Genomic DNA, 23,225 nt, shown 5'->3' on the forward strand with positions numbered 1-23,225 from the left:
ACCAGTTGTATCACAACTATATAACATAAAAAGTGCCACTTCAATCACAGAAAATTGATGTTGGTCCTTTCATGACCCGGTTGACAATGAGGTGGTGGTTAGAGAACACTAAGGAGAGGGAGAGTGAGAGATCACACCTCACAGTGAGAGAGAGTATGTTGATTGATAAAGATTAAGCCATCCAAGAGGTGGCACGGGCATGAATAACCCGTTAGAGGATGTTGGGGGGTACTGGTGAAGTATATATATATATATATATACCAATCTTCCCCCCCACCCCCCTCTCTCATCCCCCCACTCCCCTCCACACCTCGCTTCCACCTCCTTCCTATAACTTTTTTTCCCAGACCTTCATTTTCATATTTTATATATGAACATCTTAGGAGTAGTGATGTAAGTGTAGTATTAAGTGAATATCATAAATAAATGCCCGATTTTCAAATGTCTTTCATTGCGTGTTTACCTGAGAGCCATTAACACCCTGTCCTCGACGAGGACAGGAAGCCGGCGCGTTTTGTCGGAGATACCCCCCCCCCCATATGCCTTGATGATCTTTTCCCAGCTGTACTTTAAAAAGTTAAAATTTTTAGTATTTACGGCTTCGGCGGGTGGTGTTGACAGCCGTTGGGCTGGATCTTAAAAACAAAAAGTCTAGCGCAATTATGGATGATAAAAGACTCGTGCGCAATTAGTGTGTCAAGTTTTGGAACATGGACACATTTGAGTGCAAAATTCAGTGTATAGACGGCGTGTTTGTGTAGAGAGTTGCAGGAGAGTTCCCTTGTGAGGTACAGGGAATCACACCATGGTGTAGTGGTAAGACACTCTTGGCGTTCCGCGAGCGCTTTGTCATGGGTTCGTATCCTGGCCGGGGAGGATTTACTGGGCGCATATCCTTAACTGTAGCCTCTGTTTAACACAACAGTAAAATGAGTACTTGGTTGTAAAAACAATTCTTCGCGGCGGGTATCGTATTCCAGGGTATGTATATACATACTTGTATATATCTCAAAAAAAAAAGTGTATACGGCTTGAGAATAGTCCAGGACGGGCCGAAACGTCGTCGTCCCTTCACCTTCTAGTGTGTGAAGTCAACACACTGTTGTTGTGACTCGTCGCCTACATTATTGTATACGGCTTGAGAGAGGCTTAAGTGCTCTGGCTTACGGTTTAAGATATTAAGCTTATACCTCAAAACGAAGATTGGTCAAATCTTTAATGTGTTTCCTAAGTGGGTAGAGTGGTTATAATATGGAAAGAAGTAATCTTCCACAGTGTGAACATGTACCCTTGTTGTCTCTTATGGTATAGATTGTGACGCTAATTACATTCAAGAGTTCCGTTGTTTTCAGAAATTTATTAGGCTTCGTTCTCGACGCAATCGGGATTCCCGGGCGGGTCAAAAATGGTTGGGCAAGTCTTCTATCACCTAATTCCTCTGTTCACCTAAGCAGTAAATAGGTACCCGAGAGATAGTCAACTCTTGTGGGGTTAGATCCTAGGGAGGGTCAGTAGTTCGACTTTTTTTTTTTGGTTGGGGGGGAGGATGACCTCGACATGTTTTATGTCTTAACATCATGGGTCCACGGCTCCTCAATACCCAATCAGCCATCATTAGAAATATTGCCGGAACGAAGATGGGTGTATTCAAGAGGCACTTGGACAGGTTCTTGCAAGAAGTGCCGGACTAACCAGACTATAGTGGATTTGTGCGTCTGCGGACCGCTCCAAGTAACAGCTTGTTGGACCAAGTTATCACAAGTCGAGCCTGGCCTCAAGCCAGGCTCGGGAAGCAGAACTCCCGAAATCCTCTCCAGGTATGCTCCAGGTATGATACAAGTCTAACGTGTATGAGTACACTCTGGCTTCCTGTCCCCTGACACATTGAATTATTATTATATGTGTGAGTATGTATGTGTGTTGTACTTCTACTAGCTTTGTTGTCCCTATTTATATTGTCAGGATTAAAGTATATAAGCAGGCGATGAGTCACAATAACGTGGCTAAAGTATGTTGACCAGACCACACACTAGAAGGTGAAGGGACGACGACGTTTCGGTCCGTCCTGGACCATTCTCAAGTCGATTGAACCGTCGTCGTCCTTTCACCTTCTAGTATGTGGTCTGGTCAACATGAAGTATATAACTGCTGGTTGACCAGCAGGCTATTATAGTGGCCATAATAATAGCCCTCCTGCGATTTTAGGCCTGAGGCCCAACACCAAACAATTAGCTACGCAGTTTTAGTTGTATTTATTTATTTATACAAGAGTTCTTATATTCTTGTACAGCCACCAGCACGCTTAGCGTTTCTGGCAAGTCCTTATAATCCTATGTTCCTATGAATACGACCCGCCAAATAGTTTAACAACCAGGTACCCATTTTACTGTTGGGTAAATAGAGGCTACAGTTAAGGATTGGCGCCCAGTCAATCCTCCCCGGCCAGGATACGAACCCAGGACAAAGGGCTCGCGAAACGCAAGGCAAGTGTTTTACCACTTCACCGCGGGGACTGGTATAATATTTTGTCAATAAAGATATTGATAATAATATGGTATTTTAACGGGGACGAGTTAGTTTAGGTCATTTATTATTCACCCAATATACATACTGTGGGCGGGTTGCAGAGGCACGTAATGGAAACCCGAAAATATATTTAGCTAAGCAAGTTACAGTCTTGATTAGCTAGTTACAAAATTACAGGGCGCGCATGCTTGTTCGTGTGCGTGTGTACACTCCGCATATTATAACTCAAAACATATTTATTTAAACAACTTTACACAAGCAGACTACATGCAATAGAACATATAGCAATATTAGTATTGATTGCAAATGATCTTATAAATCTAGAAAAACACAACTGTATATTCCTTTCTTGTTTGTATTTATGTATTCTATTAACGAGTGTTGTATGGAGAGCTGTCATTACGAGGTGTGACGTCAGAGTATTTATGTTCCTGTACGCCAGCTGCCGCCATCCGGATTATTTACAAAAACCTAAATCTTACTCCTCGTGTAAATTATGCCTTTGTCCTCCAGTTGTTAATACTGAGGCTTTTGTATTCCTAGCGTTATCGTGTTTTAATTATGCAAACTTTTTTATTTCCTAATTTAATGTTTTCGTCCGCGTTCGCGATTTGCAATAAACTATAAACATGAGCATAAAGGAGAAAGCTTTAGCTTTGCGGTCTCTTAAGTTGGGGGTATATTCATAAAATATTTATTTCATTGTCATTTATTGCCATTTTCATGCGAGATTTTATTAACAGCATTAAATATCCTCTCGGACCTGGGACACCAAGCTTGGTTTAGCGCGATAATTACCATTAGAACTGACCATAAGCGGCCGCCATGTTGTTTGTTTTCAAGTTTAGTGGAAGACAAGCGAAGTCGGCGCGCCTTGCCTCTCATAAAGGCCTTTTAACAATTATGGAAAACCTGGAATCCATATTAGAGGAACTAGAAAGCAAGTATTGGCCGTGCTGTGTGCTAGGCACTGAATTTTGAGTGGCGGGGGAGGTAAATAAAGGGGAGAAGAGCAGAGAAGAGACGAGGTCGGCCGGGTACACACTTCTCTTGCTCCCAGCTGATTCCCTCCCCCTTACACTTTCCTTACCCTCACAACCCGCCTCTCCCCTCGCCCCTACACTTTCCTTACCCTCACAACCCGGCTCTCCCCTCGCCTCCTGCAGGGGCTGCGTTATGAGGGCGAGGAGAGTGATGGTTCTCCGGGTTTGCAGCCTCGTATGTGGGTGCGAGCGGGGGTGTAAATGAAGCAAGTTCCCCACATCTGCCACACCTGTCGGGGCGACGTGGCCTTCCCCGTCGTCTTAAGATCTTCTGACCTGTATTATTGAGTTTCTAAGATACCAGGATCTTACTGGTCGTCTAAAATGCCTCACTGCGAAGCTGGTTATTTAAGCTTTTAGGGCTCATGTTCGGGTTTGCTGGCTCATTAGAGATGCTGTAAGTCAGTGAGGCTGTTTCACTATTTATGCAAGGCATAAATAGGTGTGGATAAGGTAATGTTGTATTTGAGGATAGGGTCGTGTTGAATTTATGGATTGGGTTATGTTGGGCCTGTGGAAAGGGTCAAGTTGAGCCTGATTGTGGATATGGTCATAATGAATCCGAGGATACAGTCATGTTGGGCCTGAGGATAGGGTCATGTTGGGGTTGAAGAATGGGGTCATGATGGATCTGAGAATAGGGTTGTGCTGGATTCGGGGTTGTGGTCATGTCGTGCCTGATAATAGGGTGATGTTGGGCCTGTGGATAGGGGTCATGTTGGGCTAGTGGATTGGGTCATGTTGTGCTTGCATACATGGTCATTTTTGACCCAAGGATAGGGTTATATTATGCCTGATAGGATCATGTTGAGCCTGAGGATAGGGAAAGTTGATAGATCCCCAGATTGAGGTGAATATTCTGAGCAGGGTTGGTATCATTGAATGCATAGATGGCAGTGGACTCTTAAAGAGAGTGTAGTCACATGATTTTGAGGGTAGGAGAAGAGGAGGAAAGCTTGGCAGGCAAGGCTAGTGTGAGGGGGGAAGCGGAGGTCGAGTGTTAACAGCATATGCGATGTGGTGGGGCAACAAGGCTAAGATTAGGTGCAGCAGCTTTGAAGGAATATGTAAGTGTTTAATCTCTGTTGTATAACAACTCACAAGGAGCACTGTACACCAAGTTTTCTGAAATTTTTATGGCACTTCAGTGGGTGACTTGCAAGAGAGGTGGTGGTGTTTGTTTTTCTGTGATGCTGTACAGTGGGTAAGGTATAGTGAAAGGATGAGTTCAATTTTGTAATATATTTAAGTTTGCTTCTTGTACATTACTGCTTTCCTTTTGTTTTCTGGGCTAATGCTTTCCATTTCACAAGAGTGGGAAAAGGGTGATGATATATAATTTTACTTTCAAATTACTGTTCAGTATACAGTAGTACTTATTTATTTTGCATATTTTGCTCTGCAATCATATTGGGACAAATATTTGCAGTTTTTTGTGTAAAAAGTATTAATGGGGAAAATATGTAGGTCATTTAATATTAATTCTAAATTACAGATCTGTATTATAGTACTGTACAATACTTCCAAGGGGGCAAGAATTTGTTTTTAATTTATTTTTGCCATAAATAAAAAAGCTCAATCATATTTTCAGGGCTTACATCAGGTTGAAATCATAAGTGTACTATACTTAAAAATAATAGTTTTGTTGACCAAACCACACACTAGAAAGTGAAAAGACAACGACGTTTTGGTCCGTCCTGGACCATTCTCAAGTCGATTGTAAGAATGGTCCGACACAATCGACTTGAGAATGGTCCAGGACAGATCGAAACGTCGTCGTCCCTTCACTTTCCAAGTATGGTTTGGTCAACATTTTTTCAGCCACATTATTGTGACTCCTCGCCTGCATAATAGTTTTATTTGGTATTCATAGTCAATAGCTATTTCACATTATAAATATCAATACACTTTGTACTAAAATGCTTGGGAACTTCAAAAATAGTACTGTCCTTGAAATATATGAAATAGAAAAATAATAATTCACATGAACAAAAGTGAAATAAATTTTTTATAAAATATTACATATAAAAACTCTTCTGTCATTGACCTTTCAATTTTAGAGATTTATTCACACAAGGGCAGATTTCTAAATAGGGTACAATACAGCATTGTATGACAAAATTAATACCGTACTTAAAATTAAGTGCTGGACTTTATTTTCAAGGACAGCAAATGGTGAAGCAAGTACAGTACTGTATATTAATGGTGTGAGAATAAGCTGAATTTATAAAGGGAGTATAATTTCAGATCTTGATGGATAATTTAGTGTAATAAATTTTGTCCTTTAGATGGAGATTTTCAGTTCAAAGTCTTTTGACTATAACAATACATTTAAATTAAGCATAGGGTTTTCATTAAATTGGGGATTATAGCTGATTAAATTCTAATTCATTCTATGGCTTGGCAAGCTTATGAAAGGTTTGATCATCTCAAGACATGTAAATCTGTGTTAAACTAACTATTATTAAGTGATATTTACTGTTCTCATTGCTCCTGCAGAGTTTGAAAAGAAGAGTGGAGGTGTACCAAAGCTCTTGGAGGAGTATGTTCAGCATGTTGCCAAAACAGGAGACACAGTGTTTCCATGGCACCGAATACGAAATTTTATGCGATACATGCTAGAAACCGTAAGTACTGTCATGCTCAGTGAAAACTAACTTTATGTTTTATATTTATTCATTTATAACTTTAATTACTCAAAAGTGTCATGAATCTTACACACATTTGCTAGACCTGCTTTACGAAAGTGATTTTCATATTTCTGGATCACAAAAATGCATCCCCTGTCATCATCATTAATTTTACCCATAATTATAATACAGTGCAACCTTGAATACTGTACCTGGGCCAACTGGTACTTTAGGCTGTCTCGGTAACTTGAAAATCTCTGCCTATAATCTGGTGCCTGAGGTTATTTTGGGGTCCTCTGTGCCAATGGCTGGTTGCCAGTGCTCTGGGTCTTAGGTTTAGGATCCCTGTGCCGGAAGCTCTTGTCTGTTGGTTCCCTCTGGGCCATTTGGTGTTTACTAACTTTTGGCTCCCTTGCTCTATGTTTCGTAGCTGCTTGACTGCTAGTACTAGCACTAGGTGAACCACCCAAATCAAGCATGAAGCTTGATATGGGTGGTTCACCTGGGCATTTACCTTGGCACTGCCTTGGCAGTTTCCTCAACCTTGCCATGCATGTGCTGCACTTTGGTGTTTGAAGCACTAGATGAACCTCTGGCTCAAGCCATCTTCTTCTCCCATCTTCTCTCACAGATAAGCCTTGGCTGCATTATTTTGTTGATAGCTACTGAGGAGGCTCTCCAAGAAATCAAGCAGTGTACAGTATGTTATGAAATGCCCTTTTCTGGTGGGCCCTCAAATGCTTCCTGTCCCCCTTTCACTGCTATCACCTGTTGGCAGTTAAATGCATCATGGCTAGGGTGTTTATGTTGTGAGAAAGATAGTTTGCCTTGTTGACCAGACCACACACTAGAAGGTGAAGGGACGACGACGTTTCGGTCCGTCCTGGACCATTCTCAAGTCGATTGTGAATCGACTTGAGAATGGTCCAGGACGGACCGAAATGTCATCGTCCCTTCACCTTCTAGTGTGTGGTCTGGTCAGCATACTTTAGCCACATTATTGTGACTCATTGCCTGCATAGTTTGTCTTGTAACCTGAAGGTACCTAACTCCAAGCAATGGTAGTTTTGTTGCACTTATGCTTTTTAGTGGTGTTTTCTTGATTTTGGGTTAATCTCTGACCCCCCATCCCCAAGCTCTGTAACCTCTGTGTGAGGGGGGTGAGGATCCCACCCCCCTCACCTCAAAGAGAGAGCTGTATTCTTGTCCTGAATCCTGGTAGACAAGGGTGGGTCTCGAGGCCTAATACATCTCCCAGAGGCTTGGCTGGACCAGAGTTGGCCTTGGGGAGCTATTGAGGGCCCAACCAAAAAAAAAGGATTTTTTTTTTTTGAGATATACAAGAGTTGTTCCATTCTTGTACAGCTACTAGTACGCGTAGCGTTTCGGGCAGGTCCTTGGAATACGATCCCCACCGCGAAGAATCGTTTCATTACATTTAACACTTAATTTCTACTACTGTATATGTGTTCTAAGACTTCCATTGATGTATGATTAGATTGATAATGATGACAACAGTATATTCATAGACAATATATCAAATATAATATTTATACATGTTGAAGTTTCTGCTTGCTGAAGTTTTCAGTTCAAATCATATTATTGCCAGTGCTTTATTATTACATTTTGTTAAGACTACAAAGTGGGTGTTCAGGAGGGCATGCCTATGACATGTACATAAGGCTGCTTTCATGATTCTGCCAATCACCTTTATTTTGGTCAGAATATGTTTAGTTAATTTTTTTTTATATTTATGACAACAACAAATTGCATTCTATATACTGTAGTTAATATATTTTCTTTCATGTGTAGGTGATGAATGAGTTTTATGAAAATTGTGGTGGGGAGGACATAAGCGAGTGTGGCAACGTGCCGGCCTTCTCGTACACGACGACACGCGATAAGTTATTACACCACTTTGATAGTTTCTCTGGGTAAGTAACACGCTCCACAAGTATGCCTGTGTTCCAATTTAAATGTTAGTTTATTTGTGGCATCGTGAGATACCTTTGTGTGTGCCTATGTAGTGCATCTTCCATCCACTAGCCATTGACTCAATTGTACCGTAATTATATAATGTATGGATATGCCTTAGAAAATAATATGTGGAATAATATTTTTATTGAGTGTTGCCGTTGGCAACTGTTTACGGTTTCCCAGTGATAGGTTATAAATGCCTTGTATTGGCTCAAAACCGCTTGATACAAATGTTAAAACACAGGCATTCTGGATTGGTGTAATTTAACTTTGTTCAGAGAATAGTTCATGATTGAACATAGGAACAGCTGTTTTGGGCTTGCAGCAGACAAGAATGAAAGGCTATTTACAACTCCAAAACCACAGAATTAATCCAATGTGGATGCTGATACTGTATATGCAATTATTACAGTGAGAGTTTTAAGTTTTTTGGCCATTTTTTTGTGTACACATATAGTACATGCTTGTACATCTCCAGTGGGATGGAGCAATTCAAGTTTGCTTGAGTACTGTAATGTTCTGCCATATAACAGGCAAATGTTAGCTGGTTGACTTTTTTTTTTTTTTTAGCACATCAATTTTCAGATTTAAGTGAGTGTGAAAACTCGCATTCACAGGATCTTTGTGAGCTGATTGTTTCAGGACTTTGTTAATATTTGTCAGGATTTCTCCAGTGCCGGTTTCAGTTGTTTTCCAGTGTGTGGTGTATTAGCTCTGTCCTGAACCATATGTTATACTGCATCATTAAGATTTCCTTGAAATATGTACATGGGGGATGGTGGGGTGTGGGAGGGTTCTGTACTTAATCAAGTACAGTACAGTATTTACATTCCAAAAATGTGTCTTAAATGAATGTTGTTTTACTTCATTATTAGTAAACAAAAAAATTGTTGGTTATTTACAGAAGCTTCATCACAGGAGGAAAGAAGTGTGCTTTTGTGGTTGCTTAGGGAAAAAAGTTACGGAGAATAATGGTTGTTTCTGGAGCATTATCTTTGCCATTTTAGACTCATCAGATGGAAGTTACTTTAAACTTTAATTCCATAGAAAGCCGTATGGAGTCCTAACATCACATATGTGAATTGTTCTCCCTACACAGTTAAGTTACTTGGAGTTATGTAACTTTTGTAAAAAAAAAAAAAAGTATGCCTGTGTTACATACAAAGTAATACTGAGGGGTTTATTTATTTATATTTCTGAGTATACCTTTTGAAAAATAATGAGCTTATTTTTAAATAAGCTTAAGATTGTTGTTTAACAGCATGATTACACGAGTCGACCCACACTTACAAATCTCAAGCTTTCAAACACAACTGATAATGTTATGTGAGAGAAATAGCAGAAATAATTTAAAAATATAAATTATGTATAATTTTTTAATACATTTAGTAAATTCAGAGGTTTAAAACTATTTTATTTGAGTAATTCACTATATATTTCAGTGCACCGTTTACCATACAGAGGCTGTGTGAGATAATGGTAGACCCCACTAGACACTACAAGCGGACAGACAAGTTTTTACGAGGGTTAGAAAAGAATGTACTGGTGGTATCTAATATTGAACCTGGCCGGCAGTGAGTATCACCACCTTTATTTGTAATTTATATGCAAAATTTAAATTATAAAAGTACAGTACAGTACTGTTACACACAGAAATCACGGTAGCGTGAAGCATCAAATGAACAAATTCACAAGGGGGGAATTGGTGTGGTGCAGTCGACTAAGACGCGTCTGGGATCATCCCGGACGTAGGATCGAACTCTCATCACGGCCCTTGTGGATTTGTTTACAGTACTGTACTGTTATTTTATTGCTTATGTAGTAAGAAGCTTTTTGTTTATGTTCAATCCTAGTGAGTGGAGTACGCAAAGAGTAAAAAGATACATATATGATCTTATAATCAAATTATTGCCATCTTCCTTTTCATTTACATAAGCATATCATAGGTATACCACTTTGAATACCTTTTAAATACTGCTCACTATTTTACTCTTTATTTTGCAATTCATATATCATCATCCTATAGTTCTTCAATTTTTTTCTGGCATTCATGTCTTCTCTTCATTAAGTTAAATGCCATTGGTTCTTTTCTGAAAACAATATGTCCCTTGAATTTGGCTTAAGAGTTTTAAGATCAACTAATAAATTGGATTTGTATATTATGACTGTTGACATAGATGCTATTTGCATGTGATACATTGCAGTGAAAATTGAACATAGCTCAAGCACTGTTTACAAATATATATATATAAAAAAATCAGATCAGCTGCAATGATTGTTGTCTACCATGGAGTACTGTACAGTACTCCAGTGGAACTCTACAGGTAGTTATATTTAAGCAAGTTTTTAAAAATTGGTTTAATTAAAGTATTTACCTTAATCATTGTCTACCATTAGGCGGCGCAGTGAGGACTCTCAACAGACCCTAGTCAATGGCTTGCAAGATGGTGGACTACACACATCGCCCCTCTCCGTCTCTTCGGCAACTTCACCAATGTCACATCACCCCAAGAGGCTATCAATAACGCAGTCTGCAAACTCCATAACAAATAATGCTAGTGGTTAGTCTTGGTAGTGCTTGATCATTTTTTTTAATCAAATATTTTAAATTAAATTAATATACTGTACATATATGTATACTGTATATATATATATATATATATATATATATATATATATATATATATATATATATATATATATATTTTATATCAAATTTTGTAATTGTATGTTATTATGTTCTTTCCCAGAATAGGAGAGTTTCCTTTAGGAGCATGTAGTTAAAGAAAGAAATATGTTATATTCCGTTATTCACAGTGCAGTGGGAATCACACAGAGCTTATTATTTTTTGTTTTTTTGTTTTTTTGTATTCTACCTTTAAATATTACCAAGCAGATGTATCAACATGACGTCACTTTTCACAACTGTTCTCTTTGACAGCCGTCTCGTGATATTGATTTGCCGTGGCAATATTCCTTTGTGCTTGTGCTCATTTTCTTTGTGTTTATATTCTCTCTCGATCTTATTGCATTGGTATTGTCTTTAAAAGAGTTTAACCCCCACAAGGCACCAGTGTTTATAGCTAACATCCTCTTCCCGGTGCACAAGAAAAATTAATTAAGACAATGTTCTTGCTCATATTGTTAAAATGTGTTCCCTGGTCATGGGGAAAATGAAAAAAAAATGATGTGTGACCTACTTTGACTGTGGTTAGGCACAGAAATCTCATGTTGTGACAGCATGATTCATAAGCATTCATGAACCAAGAGCCCCGTGGTGGTCACCCTGGCCACACACAGCCATGGGGCGGGAATTGCCACAAAGACATTTTTAGATATTTATTTAAATGTACCTGATTTGTGTTTTCTGTTTTTTTTTTTTTTTTTTTTTTTTTTTTTTTTTTTTTTTTTTTTTTTTTTTTTTTTTTTTTTTTTTTGCAGTAATGTTATTCAATAGGGTGTCATTTGGGTAATTTATATAATAAAATGTGTAACATCGGAATGCTCAAATATATTCAAGTCACTAATGTTCACACAGTATTATTTCCTTAGAACAATAAAACATACTGTTTGTGCTGTTATTACACTGTATGTACATGTTATATATAACTATCTACATTTTCATGCACCATTATGAACCACAAAACAGTTGTGGTGGGTGCAATAATCTTGTAACCAGTGATCAGAGTTCATCCTCCGATTAAGCATGTTTTTGCATGTGTTTGTAACTGCATACAGTGGTACCTCCATTTTCAAATTTAATCCGTTCCCAGAGACAGTTCGAAAACCAAAACTAAGTTTTCCATAAGAAATAATGTAAATTGAATTAATCCGTTCCACCCCCAAAAAAATTGACTTAAAAATACATTTTATACATGTGCAGGCGATGAGTAGAATATAGATACAAACAGTATGTGTCAATTCGTGTCAGTAATATGAGTTGATTATTATATTCTTTAAACAATGGAACAATCTGTTTTTGCTGTTATTACACTATATACAGTACACATGTTATATGTAACTATCTACTTTTTATGAACCATAACAAACCACTAAAGGAGTTATGCTAGGTGTTGTATTGAAATCCAAGCAGTATGATACAAATGATACAAATGAGTATGCAGTACTGATACAGTATGAATATGAACCATAACAAACCACTAAAGGAGTTGTGGCAGGTATTGTATTGAAATCCAAGAACAGCATAGCACCACACACTACTCTGCTGTCAGTGCCACCTGACCCAGCAAAATGACTCACATTGTACCATGTATACCCTGCTGACACCACTGCTATTATTATTATTATTATTATTATTATTATTATTATTATTATTATTATTATTATTATTATTATTATTATAATCCTGGTTACTAAATCCTGAATATAACATTTTCTACATGATTATTTTCTTATGGGAACATGGGGTCCTGTTTCATGAGGCGTAGATGCATAAATTGCGGCTGTGCGTTGTGAATGTCTGCCTCGTTCTGTGAACATCGTAACTAGCATTGTGTTCACTGATGTCGGATCCTTGTACAATACATAGTCTTTATTACAATTAGGATCTTCACCGAGACAATCATTGTAAAATAATTGCCGTTATTTATTTTGTCATCATTAAGTGATGCTGTGGGCACGCGCTGCACGGCGGTGCTGTGAGCTGCTACAGCACGTGCTGCCCATGGTCTATCTCTCAATACCCAGGCCTTCACACCCAGGTGTGGCCAAAAATTTTTTCTCCAAGATGGTGTCTGTTTACTGGAGGCCTGATGAAGCAAATGTAAGCCCTGTGTATGCTTAAGCGGTACTTTAAATTATTCCTCATTGACTCGCACAGTAGGGTCAGATGTGGTGTGATCGTCCCTGTCTTGGCACATGCATTTGAAGGGTTAATCTCTCTCTTTGTATATGCCACCTAGTGATTATGCCATCTTAACCTTTATTGTTCCTTAAATCCATAATTAAATTTTAATTTGTTTTTTCCATTTGTTTTAAATAGATATGGAATTTTAACTTTTTTATTTTTGTTTTGCTTTCAGAGTCTTACAGTCGGGAAATTGGTGACAGTGAAAACCAGGTAACAGGCTCGGAAGCTAATGGTCCCAGTGGTCTGCATAGAGATGAAATAACCAATGACTCTTTGAAAGAAACAGCCGAACCTCCTTCCAAGAAGGTTAAAACAGAAAGTCGCATTGAAGAAAAAGCAACAGGGTCTGCAGAAGATTTGTCACAGATAGAGGAAAAGAGTGACTCTTTTAATACTTCCAGTGATGCTGAGAGTATGGAAGCTGAAGCCAGTGAAGATGACAGTGAGAGCAGCAGCAGCAGCAGCAGTAACTCTAATAGTGCCAAGACAGAATCCATGGACTCTAGAGAAGCAGAGGCCACGTGTCATTCAGTGAGAAGCAATGCAAAGGAAACAAAGGTGTCCCTAGATAGACTTGGTCAGCAAGTAGGCACCAGTGAATTAATTACAGAGGATTCTGCTCACCTCACAGAGGAAGATAGGGACAAAGACGAAGTAGAAGATGATACATCATTGTCATTATCCCCAGAAGTGTGTTCTTCAAACAGTTCCCATAGAGGTGGAGAACAAAAACTGGAAGAAGAGAATGATACTGTTGGTTTATTATCAACATCCGCGCCTACAATAAATGCTGAAGAAAGTCCAGATTCTGTTGAAGGGACTTTAGAGCTAGTTCATCAACAAGAGGAACAGACGAAGGCACCTCAGGTAAGCTTGTTTCAAATCCAAATTAACTGTCTTGGGTGCTGAATGAAGACATCATCAGTCTCTTAATTCTTGCATTCAATAATTTCAGCTAAACTTATATATAGTTATTTGTGTTTTCAAGTCCTTAGTGTATGGGGTTCTAACTGATCATACAGTGTTGCTGATATCCTTAGTATGGGGATGGTCAGTAAAACGAGGAAACGTTGATAATCTGCGAAGATAATGTTCGATGCATTAAACTTGGTGATCATAGTGAATGGTTAAAGAGTGTGAATCTCTTGGAGCTACTCTGATTCCAAACTGGAACTGAGAATACATTAAGCATTTTTCTTCTGTATCGCCACATTGAGGTGTTGAAACAGGAAGCTGGTAAACCTTGGGTCCGTGATAGTGTCTTGAACCCAATTCTTTGAGAATTGACAATATTCTCCCTGCTGACTCCACACAGTGTTATGTTTCCTGCAACTATTACGATGACACTGAGGGAAGGGAAGACCAGTTCTGTATGTTTTCTACTTGAAATCTGTATAAATTTGTTTAATTGGTCTTTCTCCATTAACAAATTATTGTGATGAAATTTGGGTAACATAGCTAAGTGCAGACCATTTAATGTGTATTTTAATGTGTGGTTATTAACACATTTTAACCATTATGTATCTCATTTTCAGTAGTAAATGATGTAATTTGTATACTATAGCGGTGTTTAAAGGGCTTATTTGTTTTGAAAAATAATATGATGTGATTCTATCAAATCCTTATTTTATTGATTTTCCTAGTGTGTTTTATGAAGATTCCATACTTGGTCTTGAGTCAAGAAAAATTATGATTAATAAATACTTTTAATAAATTAATAAATACTTTTTGACATGTCAGTAATTTTTGCTGATGCTTTAGGTTTGCTCCAACACTTTTTCTGTGGGGAGCCCTTTCGGTTCCCTGGAGCTATCGGACTGATATACGCTATAATAGTCTGGATCATCGGTCAATGTAGTTCTGCCTACCGGGAACCACGAGCCAGAACCTGGCCCCCCCTCAGAGAGGCACAGGGAGCAATGGCCTAGAGAAACCCCTATGTGTTTGGGACCATTCCATGTCTGCCATCGACCGGGGTTAGGCACCCAGAAAGGTAGGCATAACAAAACAGACCCCACCTGGTAAGAAATTGCAACCGAAGACCTGACAGAGAGTCAGAATTCCCCTCCAAACATAAGGAAATAAACGAACAAGCAAATGTCATTCACCGCTGCTGTGCTGCTTGTCTGTGCAGCCCTTCCCTTCCTGAGCCCAGGACCCCCCCCCCCCTCCCTGTGCCAGCTACTCACATCTTCAGTTCGTAGGCTGATGCACTCTGGGGCAGTTGTCAACTCTTCCCTCGATTTCTTGGCAGATTTTGTACCTTTGTGGTGTTCCTGCTCTTTGTGGTGCAGTGGCCAGGAGTAACTACAGTGTACTGGGGCTTCATGCACTTAGGGCTATCTACTCTAGGCACCCTGTAAGTACTACCCTTGGGTTCAAGGGTTACCTTCCATAGAGCCTTCGGGATTCCACTTTCGTAGGGGTTCTTGCTGCTCGGCATTTACCTCACCCTAGGGATCAGCTGGGGTTTTGTACCCTTTATTTGGCCTTTGATAGGAAGTGGTGGTGTTGCTGGTTAGGGTGCAAGGTGCTACATTGCTTGCTTACCTACGCGGCGGCCGTGATACTGTTGCTTCTAGTGTCGTTGTACTTTTGCATGGTTTTTCTTTTATTTTTGTTTTCTTGCCTGGAGGGGGTCTGCCTTATTTGGCTGTTAGTCTACATAGGGTATATTGGTGGCCCTCCTCTAGGCTTCCGTGCTTGTATACGTCACAGGGGTGCAGTTATAGCTCATCCTTCTTGTTAGCTTTTGAGTTAACCGGCTAACTGTACCTTGCCTGGGCTTCCCATAGAAGACATCCCTACGTAAACCCCCGTTGGGGCTCAGTTGACCGATGAATGTGTCTTCTGAGTTCCACCTCGCCGTGTGCAAGTTTGAAGGGTTGTTCTGTGCCATTGTCTCAGGGTGACAGTCACCTGTTTTGCCTCCGTCATGTTGCCTGTTGGGTTGACAACATCTTTGACCCCAGCAAAGAAATGCCAGGTTCAGGGACTGGCTAGGTTTCGTTGTGGGGCAGCAGGCTTATCGCTTTCGTTGCCTTCCTTTTGGCCTCGTGTGGGACTCTCAACTCACTTCCATGTCTCTCCGGCGGTGTTGCTGTGGCTGCAGTCCCACCTTCAGCTGTTTCTGGAGGGCTCCTGGGTCACCCGGCAATTGCTCGAGCAGCTATGTGGGAGTCTGAACTTCACAGTGCTGGTTTACCCGCTGGGTTGGGTCTGGCTTCGGCATCTGTTCTGGTTCCTTCAGGGATGTTCCTTCCGCCTCTCTTGTGATCGTTTTTTTTCAGTCTCCGGGGGCCTTGTGTCGGTTGCTGCATTCCCGGCTTCCTCTTCGGGTTTTTCGAGGTTCAGTGCCTTGGCGCCTACCCGAGCCCTCGCTCAATGTGTTTACGAATGCTTCATCTCTCAACTGGAGTTGTGTGACCAGGCCGGCCAGGGACGGTGGGCTCCATCCTTCCATCAAGCTCACAGGTTCGGTTCCGGAGTTTACTGCAGTTTGGCTGTCGCTTAGAGGGTTTGGGTCGCTCGGGACTCAACGATCTGGCTCCATTAGGACTGCTCTCCGGTGGTTCATTGTTTGAACCGCAGGGGTTCTCTTTGGCCCTTGGCTCTTTGGGGCTGGTCGCTTTGGGTGACTCGTCTGCTGGATTCTCGGGGTTCATATCCAGGGAGTGTCTAGCGTCCTGGTGGACAGCCTGTCCACAGAATGGACGGTCAATGTCGACTCCTTCACTTGGCTCTGCCGGACATACGGGTCCCTCAGAGATGGATCTCTTCGCATTGGCATGGTTTCGGCACCTCCCGATATATGTGGCGCCTTTCCCAGACCACAGAACCATCACGATGGACGCCTTTCAGCAGGACTGGTCGAGGTGGGGTTACCTATACCTCCTCCCCCTTGGTCCAGCTGTTGCTTCAGGTTCTGGCTCTTTTGGAGTCTTACTGTGGGAGCGTCGTCCTGGTGGCCCCTTGGTGGCCGGCCCAGTCATGGTTTTTTGCTCAGTGTTCAAACCCAGGGCATTTTCCGCAGCTCCGCCTTTTTCAGCAGATCAGACTGGTCTGGTACATGGCTGGTTCAGTCTACTCCTCCGCTCTTCGCGTTTAGTCTTTTTGATGTGGGTGTGTCACCACTTCTATGGTGATCAGGTGGCTTTATTGATGGTATCCCACTTATGAGCTTCGTCTTGGCGACAGTATGAAGTTTCCTGCCGTTCTTTTTGCCATTTCTTCTCTCTATGTAGGTTATCTTCCACTTCGATAGGGTTGTTTTGTTCTTTCTTTCATAGCTTCTTCATAATCGTCATTTGATGCCCAATACTGTCGCCTCTTATTGTGTGGCGCTGGTGGAGCTGCTCCAGCTTGAGTTCAGGGTGGATGTCACTTCGGCTTCGTTTCGCAAGCTTTCCGTGCTTTGTTTCACCTCTGGCCTGCTCATGCGCTCTTTTCTCTCTCTTCTCAGTTTGTGTTGGTCCCTTTGGTTCAAGATTGTTTTTCCAAGGCTCTGTTTCTGTTAGAATTGACCTCTGGAGGTTGGGTTAATGAGGTTCATGCTCTCCTCCGGTGCAGGGGCTTCTGCTCTTTTGATCCTGGTGGTTGGTTTGTTCGTTTGCAGCCATCTCCTCCTTTTCTGGCGAAGAACGAGACGGCGGCCTTCCGGAGGGGGCCCTTGAGTCATTGATGCTTGGATGGTCATTGTATAGTATGCAATATGTCAGGGGTGCATCATGTGTTGTGTCCTGTTGCAGCTGTTCGCTGTTATCAACACGCCTTGGCTTCTGTGGTTGGGGACGTGCTTTGGGTTGATCCAGCTTTCCTTGTTCTCTGTTTCAGGGCTCAGGGCTCCCAGGTTGTCTGCAGGGCTATTAATTCTAGCCAACCTGCGGTCTACCCTCGTGCCCATGTAGTTCATTAGTTTTCTGCTTTGACTGCCATGTTTGGCAACATGTCTTGAGCTGATATTCGGGCATGGAGGGTTTTGGAGGTCAAACAGGGGTCCTGGCCGCCCGTTATCTGGTCAGCATTCCTGGTCCCGGTCGTTCGTGTGTGGCTTTGGGTCACGGGTTGCAGCCAGTTGTCTTTACTTTGAGTTTATGTGTGCGTTGCAGCTGCCTCTCGGGTAAGTCCCTCTTTTACTTATCTTTGAGTATGTAACTGCAGGGAGTCGAAGGGGCTCCCCACAGAAAACCAGTGTTGAATGTAATGAAACAGCATTTTCTAGGTGAGCTCCAGAGGCTCCCTAGCACCCTCCCTCCGGTCGGCAGTTTCATTTTGCTTTTGATGCTCAGCCTCTGAACTGAAGGTCTAAGTAGCCGGCGCGGGGGGTCTGGGGCTTCCCCCTTTCCCTCCTGGGTAAGGGAGGGCTGTGGGGACAAGCGGCACAGCGGCTGTGAATGGCGTTAGCTTGCGTCCATGTTTCCTTGTGTTTTTGGGGGAGTTCTGTCTCTCTCTTTTAGGTCTTTGGTTGCAATTTCTTACCAGGTAAGGTAAACTTTTTAGGTAGGAACTGTTTTGTTATGCCACCTTTCTGGGTGCCTAACCCCGGTCGATGACAGACATGGAATGTCCCCAAACACATGGGGGATTTCTATAGGCCATTGCTCTCTCTGCCTCTCTGGGGAGAGGGGGGGGGGGCAGGTTCTGGTGCATGGTCTCCAGTAGGCAGAACTCCATTGACTGATGCCCCAGAGTATATAGCATATGTCAGTCCAATAGCTCCAGGGAAAATGGAGCCGCTCACCCAGAAAATGGTGTTTCATTACATTCAATGCTTTTTTTTTTTTTATCCCTACTACTAGACAAATTTCTTCTCATAACCCTATCTGTTTATAGTGTGTTGAATAACATTGAAGTGTGAGAAGATGTGTCGGCATTCTCTTCATTTTCATAGTGTAGTTGCATCAGGGAGACTGGTGGTGGTGGGGTAAAAGGCAATATTTAAGGTTCGTGTAATTGAATGATAAGCTGCTAATGTGGTCGGTGATGAACACAGTGGTTTCCTGGATGGAAGAGGGTGTTCGGGATCAGATATTTTTGATGAAACATATTTTAGAGAATGTGTGTGATGCAGATAGTGAAATCTACATGGTGTGATGATCATGTCAGCAGATGCCTTAAGTACTGTTACATGCTGTGAATTTTTGTTTATGCAACATAGTGTTACTGTATGTGCAAGAGTTACCTGTGTCATAAGTGACTCGTTTGATGATAAATTAGGAATTTAATATCCAAAATCTAGATCCGAAAATCCAAAATCCTAATTTTTATTTACAAAACTTTGCACTTTTATCTATTCATTTTTAAATTTTCAAAAGTTTTATTACGACAAGTGATAAAATACATGTGTATGCTCATTCCAAAGTGGGAAATGGGATAGTGTTTTGGTGATAGCTTATTATAGCCATGACAGCATATTGTATGTCATCTGATCTATAGCTTATTATAGCCTTGACAGTATATTGTATGTCATCTGATCTACACTGCTTGATTTTTCATAGTGCACATGTGAACTAGCAATAATGTCTTTTCTGCACACATGCACCGTCTTAGAGTTCAGAACTGGTCTTTGTAAATGGTGCTTTTTCTTGACCAGTTAATATATAATATTAACTGTAGCATTTTTCCTCCATTTCTAACATTGTGTCAAGTAACATTACAATAAATGAATTGTCCACAGACATAATTCTCTTTATCCTCTTCAATTGTGTTTTCAATGTTTTTTACAATTTTCTTAATCATTCCTGTTGCAGCCATTCTTTATATCACACCTACACTTTGGAAGCTCTCCAGTGTACCTAAATTTTCAGATTCATTAGCTAAATGTCCCATTTAATCCATGGTAGAATCACTGCTATTGCCAGTTTTTTTTTTGTCTCCCTTGTATAATGTTAATCACTAAATTCCTCAAGGCAGTTCTGACTCTTGTCACTCATATTTTTATTTCTTTCAATAACTGAGTATGGAGGTGTTCAGGGTGAGGAGTGTGTGAGAAGAATGTGCATGCATCATGTGGGGAAAGGCACACACACTGTTGATAAGTATAAAGGTGATTTGTTTTTTAATACACTTAGTATGGAGCTTTTGTACAACACTGTCTTAATTTAAAGATTATATTTATTTTGAGAGAATATTTAATAATCTTCATCTGCACCTTTTAGGATGAAAGAGAAGGCACTTCAGAAGCAGCAGCTGCTGCAGAAAACAGTAGCAGAAATGAATCAGAACATATAATAGAAACTCCTTCTGTACAGGAAGATAACAGCAATGACAGTCATGAAGCTGATAGCACTTCCCAAGCTCAGAGCAACGGTGCGTTAAACCAGCCTGCGCCTTCTGTTGTTGGGACTCCATCCTCGCCCATCTCTTCCCCTTCCCCATCTACGGACCCCTCCTCGGCTACAGTCCCGGATCCTTCAGTTGCTCCGTCCATATCGTCACCTTCAGATTCAGTAGCCCATACCACCTCGCAAAGTTTACCTTCTGCCTCATCTCCCCCTGCAGTTTCTGCGAGTACGTCATCACCTCTCCATGAGAGTTCCGACCCTACTATAGACACTGGTGCTACTGCTTCAACTTCTTCCAGTAGCCCACCACACTCAGACTCAACAGTAGGTCAAGAACCAGATAATACTTCCTCAGGTAGCAGCATAGTTGAACTTAATAATAAAGTTGAAAAGGATAATGGTAATGTTAGTTGCTCAAGTTCTCAGCCAGAAGAGTCTGAAGAAAAGGACCAACTAATGAAATAATTCTAAATTTAGTTTAATAATATATTAGCATATTTTTATATCGATTTATTTTACACAGCTGTACCTGCCATTCGGACACAGTTATTCAACAAGATATTACGTATCTACGTTTGTGACAGACACTGGTTTATAGATTTATGGTGATTTCGTGACTTTCTTACAAATTTAGTTCTTTGTAAAGAAGAAACGTGAAAATTTTGTTATTTTATAATACTGATTATAAGTCATCTCGTTGAAGTTATAAGGATAATGTTTTCTTTTATATGTGAGTATGCATTTGATGAACATGCCTTGGAAGGTTCTCTGACACAGAAGTTACTTGAGAGTGAATATGAGAGGGAAGGTGCTTGTCACATTGTGTGCAATAGTCATTTGTTGCCCTCAATTGAGTATCCTGTATGTGTATTATTACAGTAGTGGGGAACGAAAGTTACATGTCTTTCCTGTGTAATTTTTTTGGATATTGGAGAAGCTGAAATATACTGTAATGTAATGTTGGTGTGTGTTATGTGTTTATTCCATTAGTATTCATTAGAAACTGGGATGTACTTAGTTCTCTAGGTAGATTACTTTTGATAGACATAACCTAAGAACTGTAATATAATTATCTTAGAGACATTGAAGAATAGTTCATTTACACTTCACTTTCCTATGGGTTATCATCAATGTAACAGTTGGGGAAGCAGTTTACAGTTTACCAGGACAGTAGTAGATGAATGTCTTTTTAAGTATCAGTCGTTCTATCATGGATTGGCAAGAGAATGAAATATAAAGATTTTAGCATTCATCACCGAATTGTGCCACAGCTGTTAGACTTTTGGCTGAAATAACGGTTACTTTTGTATATTTATATGACAACTGATGATTTCCTGCCTTGATTTTACCTGGTATATCTCTGATGCTGAACCCCTGAGGCGTTACATATGGTGTTTACAGTGTATAGTATTAAATAGCACTGGACCTGTTCACTATTTAACCACATTTTTAGTAAGCTAGGGGCTGGTAGAAGACAATTTAATGCAATAATACTATTTTGAGGGTATGCTTTTTAAATACTGAAAAGTGTGCACATCTGCAGATTGGGTTGGAAAGATGTATTATTGAAGATGTGATCCACAGGTGATGTATATTGTATACATAGGTTGTGCTTAAGGATGCATACATATGCAGGTTGTGCTTAAGGATGCATACATGTGCAGGTTATGCTTATGAATGCATACATGTGCAGGTTGTGCTCATGAATGCATGTTTGTAAGATGGTGCTCTGAGGATATGTGTTTGTATAAGTTGTAATTCAAAGTTACCTACGTGTACAACTTAAGATCGAAGGATGTGTGCTTGTATAGGCTATGATCCTAGGATACGTACATGTTCGACTACAACCCAAAGAGGCTGGCTTTTGCAGCTTGTGGTCAAAGAGTGCACCTTAATACAGCATGTTCTCTGTGGATATTGGTTTAGGAGTTTGTTGCACGAGTCATGAGCTACAGCGGTGATTGTATTTACCCAATCATGTTTCAAAAGTTTGTTTGGAAATGATAAGGAAGTTGCTAGGTCCAACTGTGCTACCATCTGGCTGTATAGTCAAATGTCTCTAGCATAATATATTTCTAATGGTGGAAAACTTGTCAACATAATAAACATTATCGTTATTTAGATAACCAAATTTTAATTTTCGTAATCTATAAAAAAAGTATGGTTTCATTTTTTTTGCATCAGGATGTATGTTTTATAGAGAAATATCCAATAAAATTAAGCCAGTACATGGTTGTAATTGACCTATTTGAGCAGCAATATTAGTTGAGATATGGATTTTGTTTTGATATTTGGTGTGTGTGTGCAGTCATGCAGTCCAGTGCCGCAGAGTTATAATCAAATAAGGTTTACATAGATTTATTAACAACGCAAAAGTTGTTAAACACATTGGACACAACTGAAGCTAACATATGAGTCATAAGTACTCAATCACTACTTTAATAAGACAAATGAGTAACACTTGGTGGGCCAACCAGAGGCTTAGGGCCTCTTTAAAAAAAAAAGGAAAGGAAAGTGCTGTTATGTGTGTAAACATCGTTATTTAGATAATCAAATTTTGGTTATCATTGATACATTGAGCCCATGGACTAAAGGCTGCACTAAGGTTGTCTACTGCCAGCAAGCAGGTTGAGGGCTATGAAGCTTGACACTTATGACACGTGTACTTCATATTTAAATTCTTAGAAATATAAGTAAAAGAATGTTCATTTATAGTTTGAATAAAAATACTTGCTCTATCCATTGATAGTATTAACAATGAAAAATCTAAATTTTCTAATAGAATGTATGGTAGATATAACTGCTAAGTGTTACAGCAAATAGTTTGCTGTACAACAACTGTATTCATCAACACGCTGAAAAATACAGGAAGATTTGTAGTTCTCTGTGACAAAAC

At 40.3% G+C, this 23,225-nt stretch overlaps 1 protein-coding gene across 3 annotated transcripts; it reads left to right on the forward strand.

The window, feature by feature from the left end:
* The first annotated feature begins 3,313 nt into the window (after positions 1–3,313).
* LOC123773971 (serine/threonine-protein phosphatase 4 regulatory subunit 2) lies at positions 3,314–22,557 on the forward strand. 3 transcript variants are annotated; one of them, XM_045767987.2, is made up of 7 exons: positions 3,314–3,466; positions 6,069–6,196; positions 8,012–8,133; positions 9,619–9,750; positions 10,574–10,737; positions 13,219–13,913; positions 20,204–22,557. In XM_045767987.2, the coding sequence occupies exons 1-7, from the start codon at positions 3,352–3,354 to the stop codon at positions 20,792–20,794; spliced, it is 1,947 nt and encodes a 648-aa protein (XP_045623943.1). In that variant the 5' UTR covers positions 3,314–3,351; the 3' UTR covers positions 20,795–22,557. The 3 variants fall into 3 exon arrangements, with proteins under 3 accessions (XP_045623943.1, XP_045623944.1, XP_069174797.1); XM_045767988.2 differs by having other exon boundaries at positions 3,354–4,778; XM_069318696.1 differs by lacking the exon at positions 3,314–3,466 and adding an exon at positions 3,548–4,773.
* The last annotated feature ends 668 nt before the right edge of the window (positions 22,558–23,225 follow it).

Source organism: Procambarus clarkii, chromosome 91 (genome assembly GCF_040958095.1).
Source record: "Procambarus clarkii isolate CNS0578487 chromosome 91, FALCON_Pclarkii_2.0, whole genome shotgun sequence".
NCBI classification, from domain to species: domain Eukaryota; kingdom Metazoa; phylum Arthropoda; class Malacostraca; order Decapoda; family Cambaridae; genus Procambarus; species Procambarus clarkii.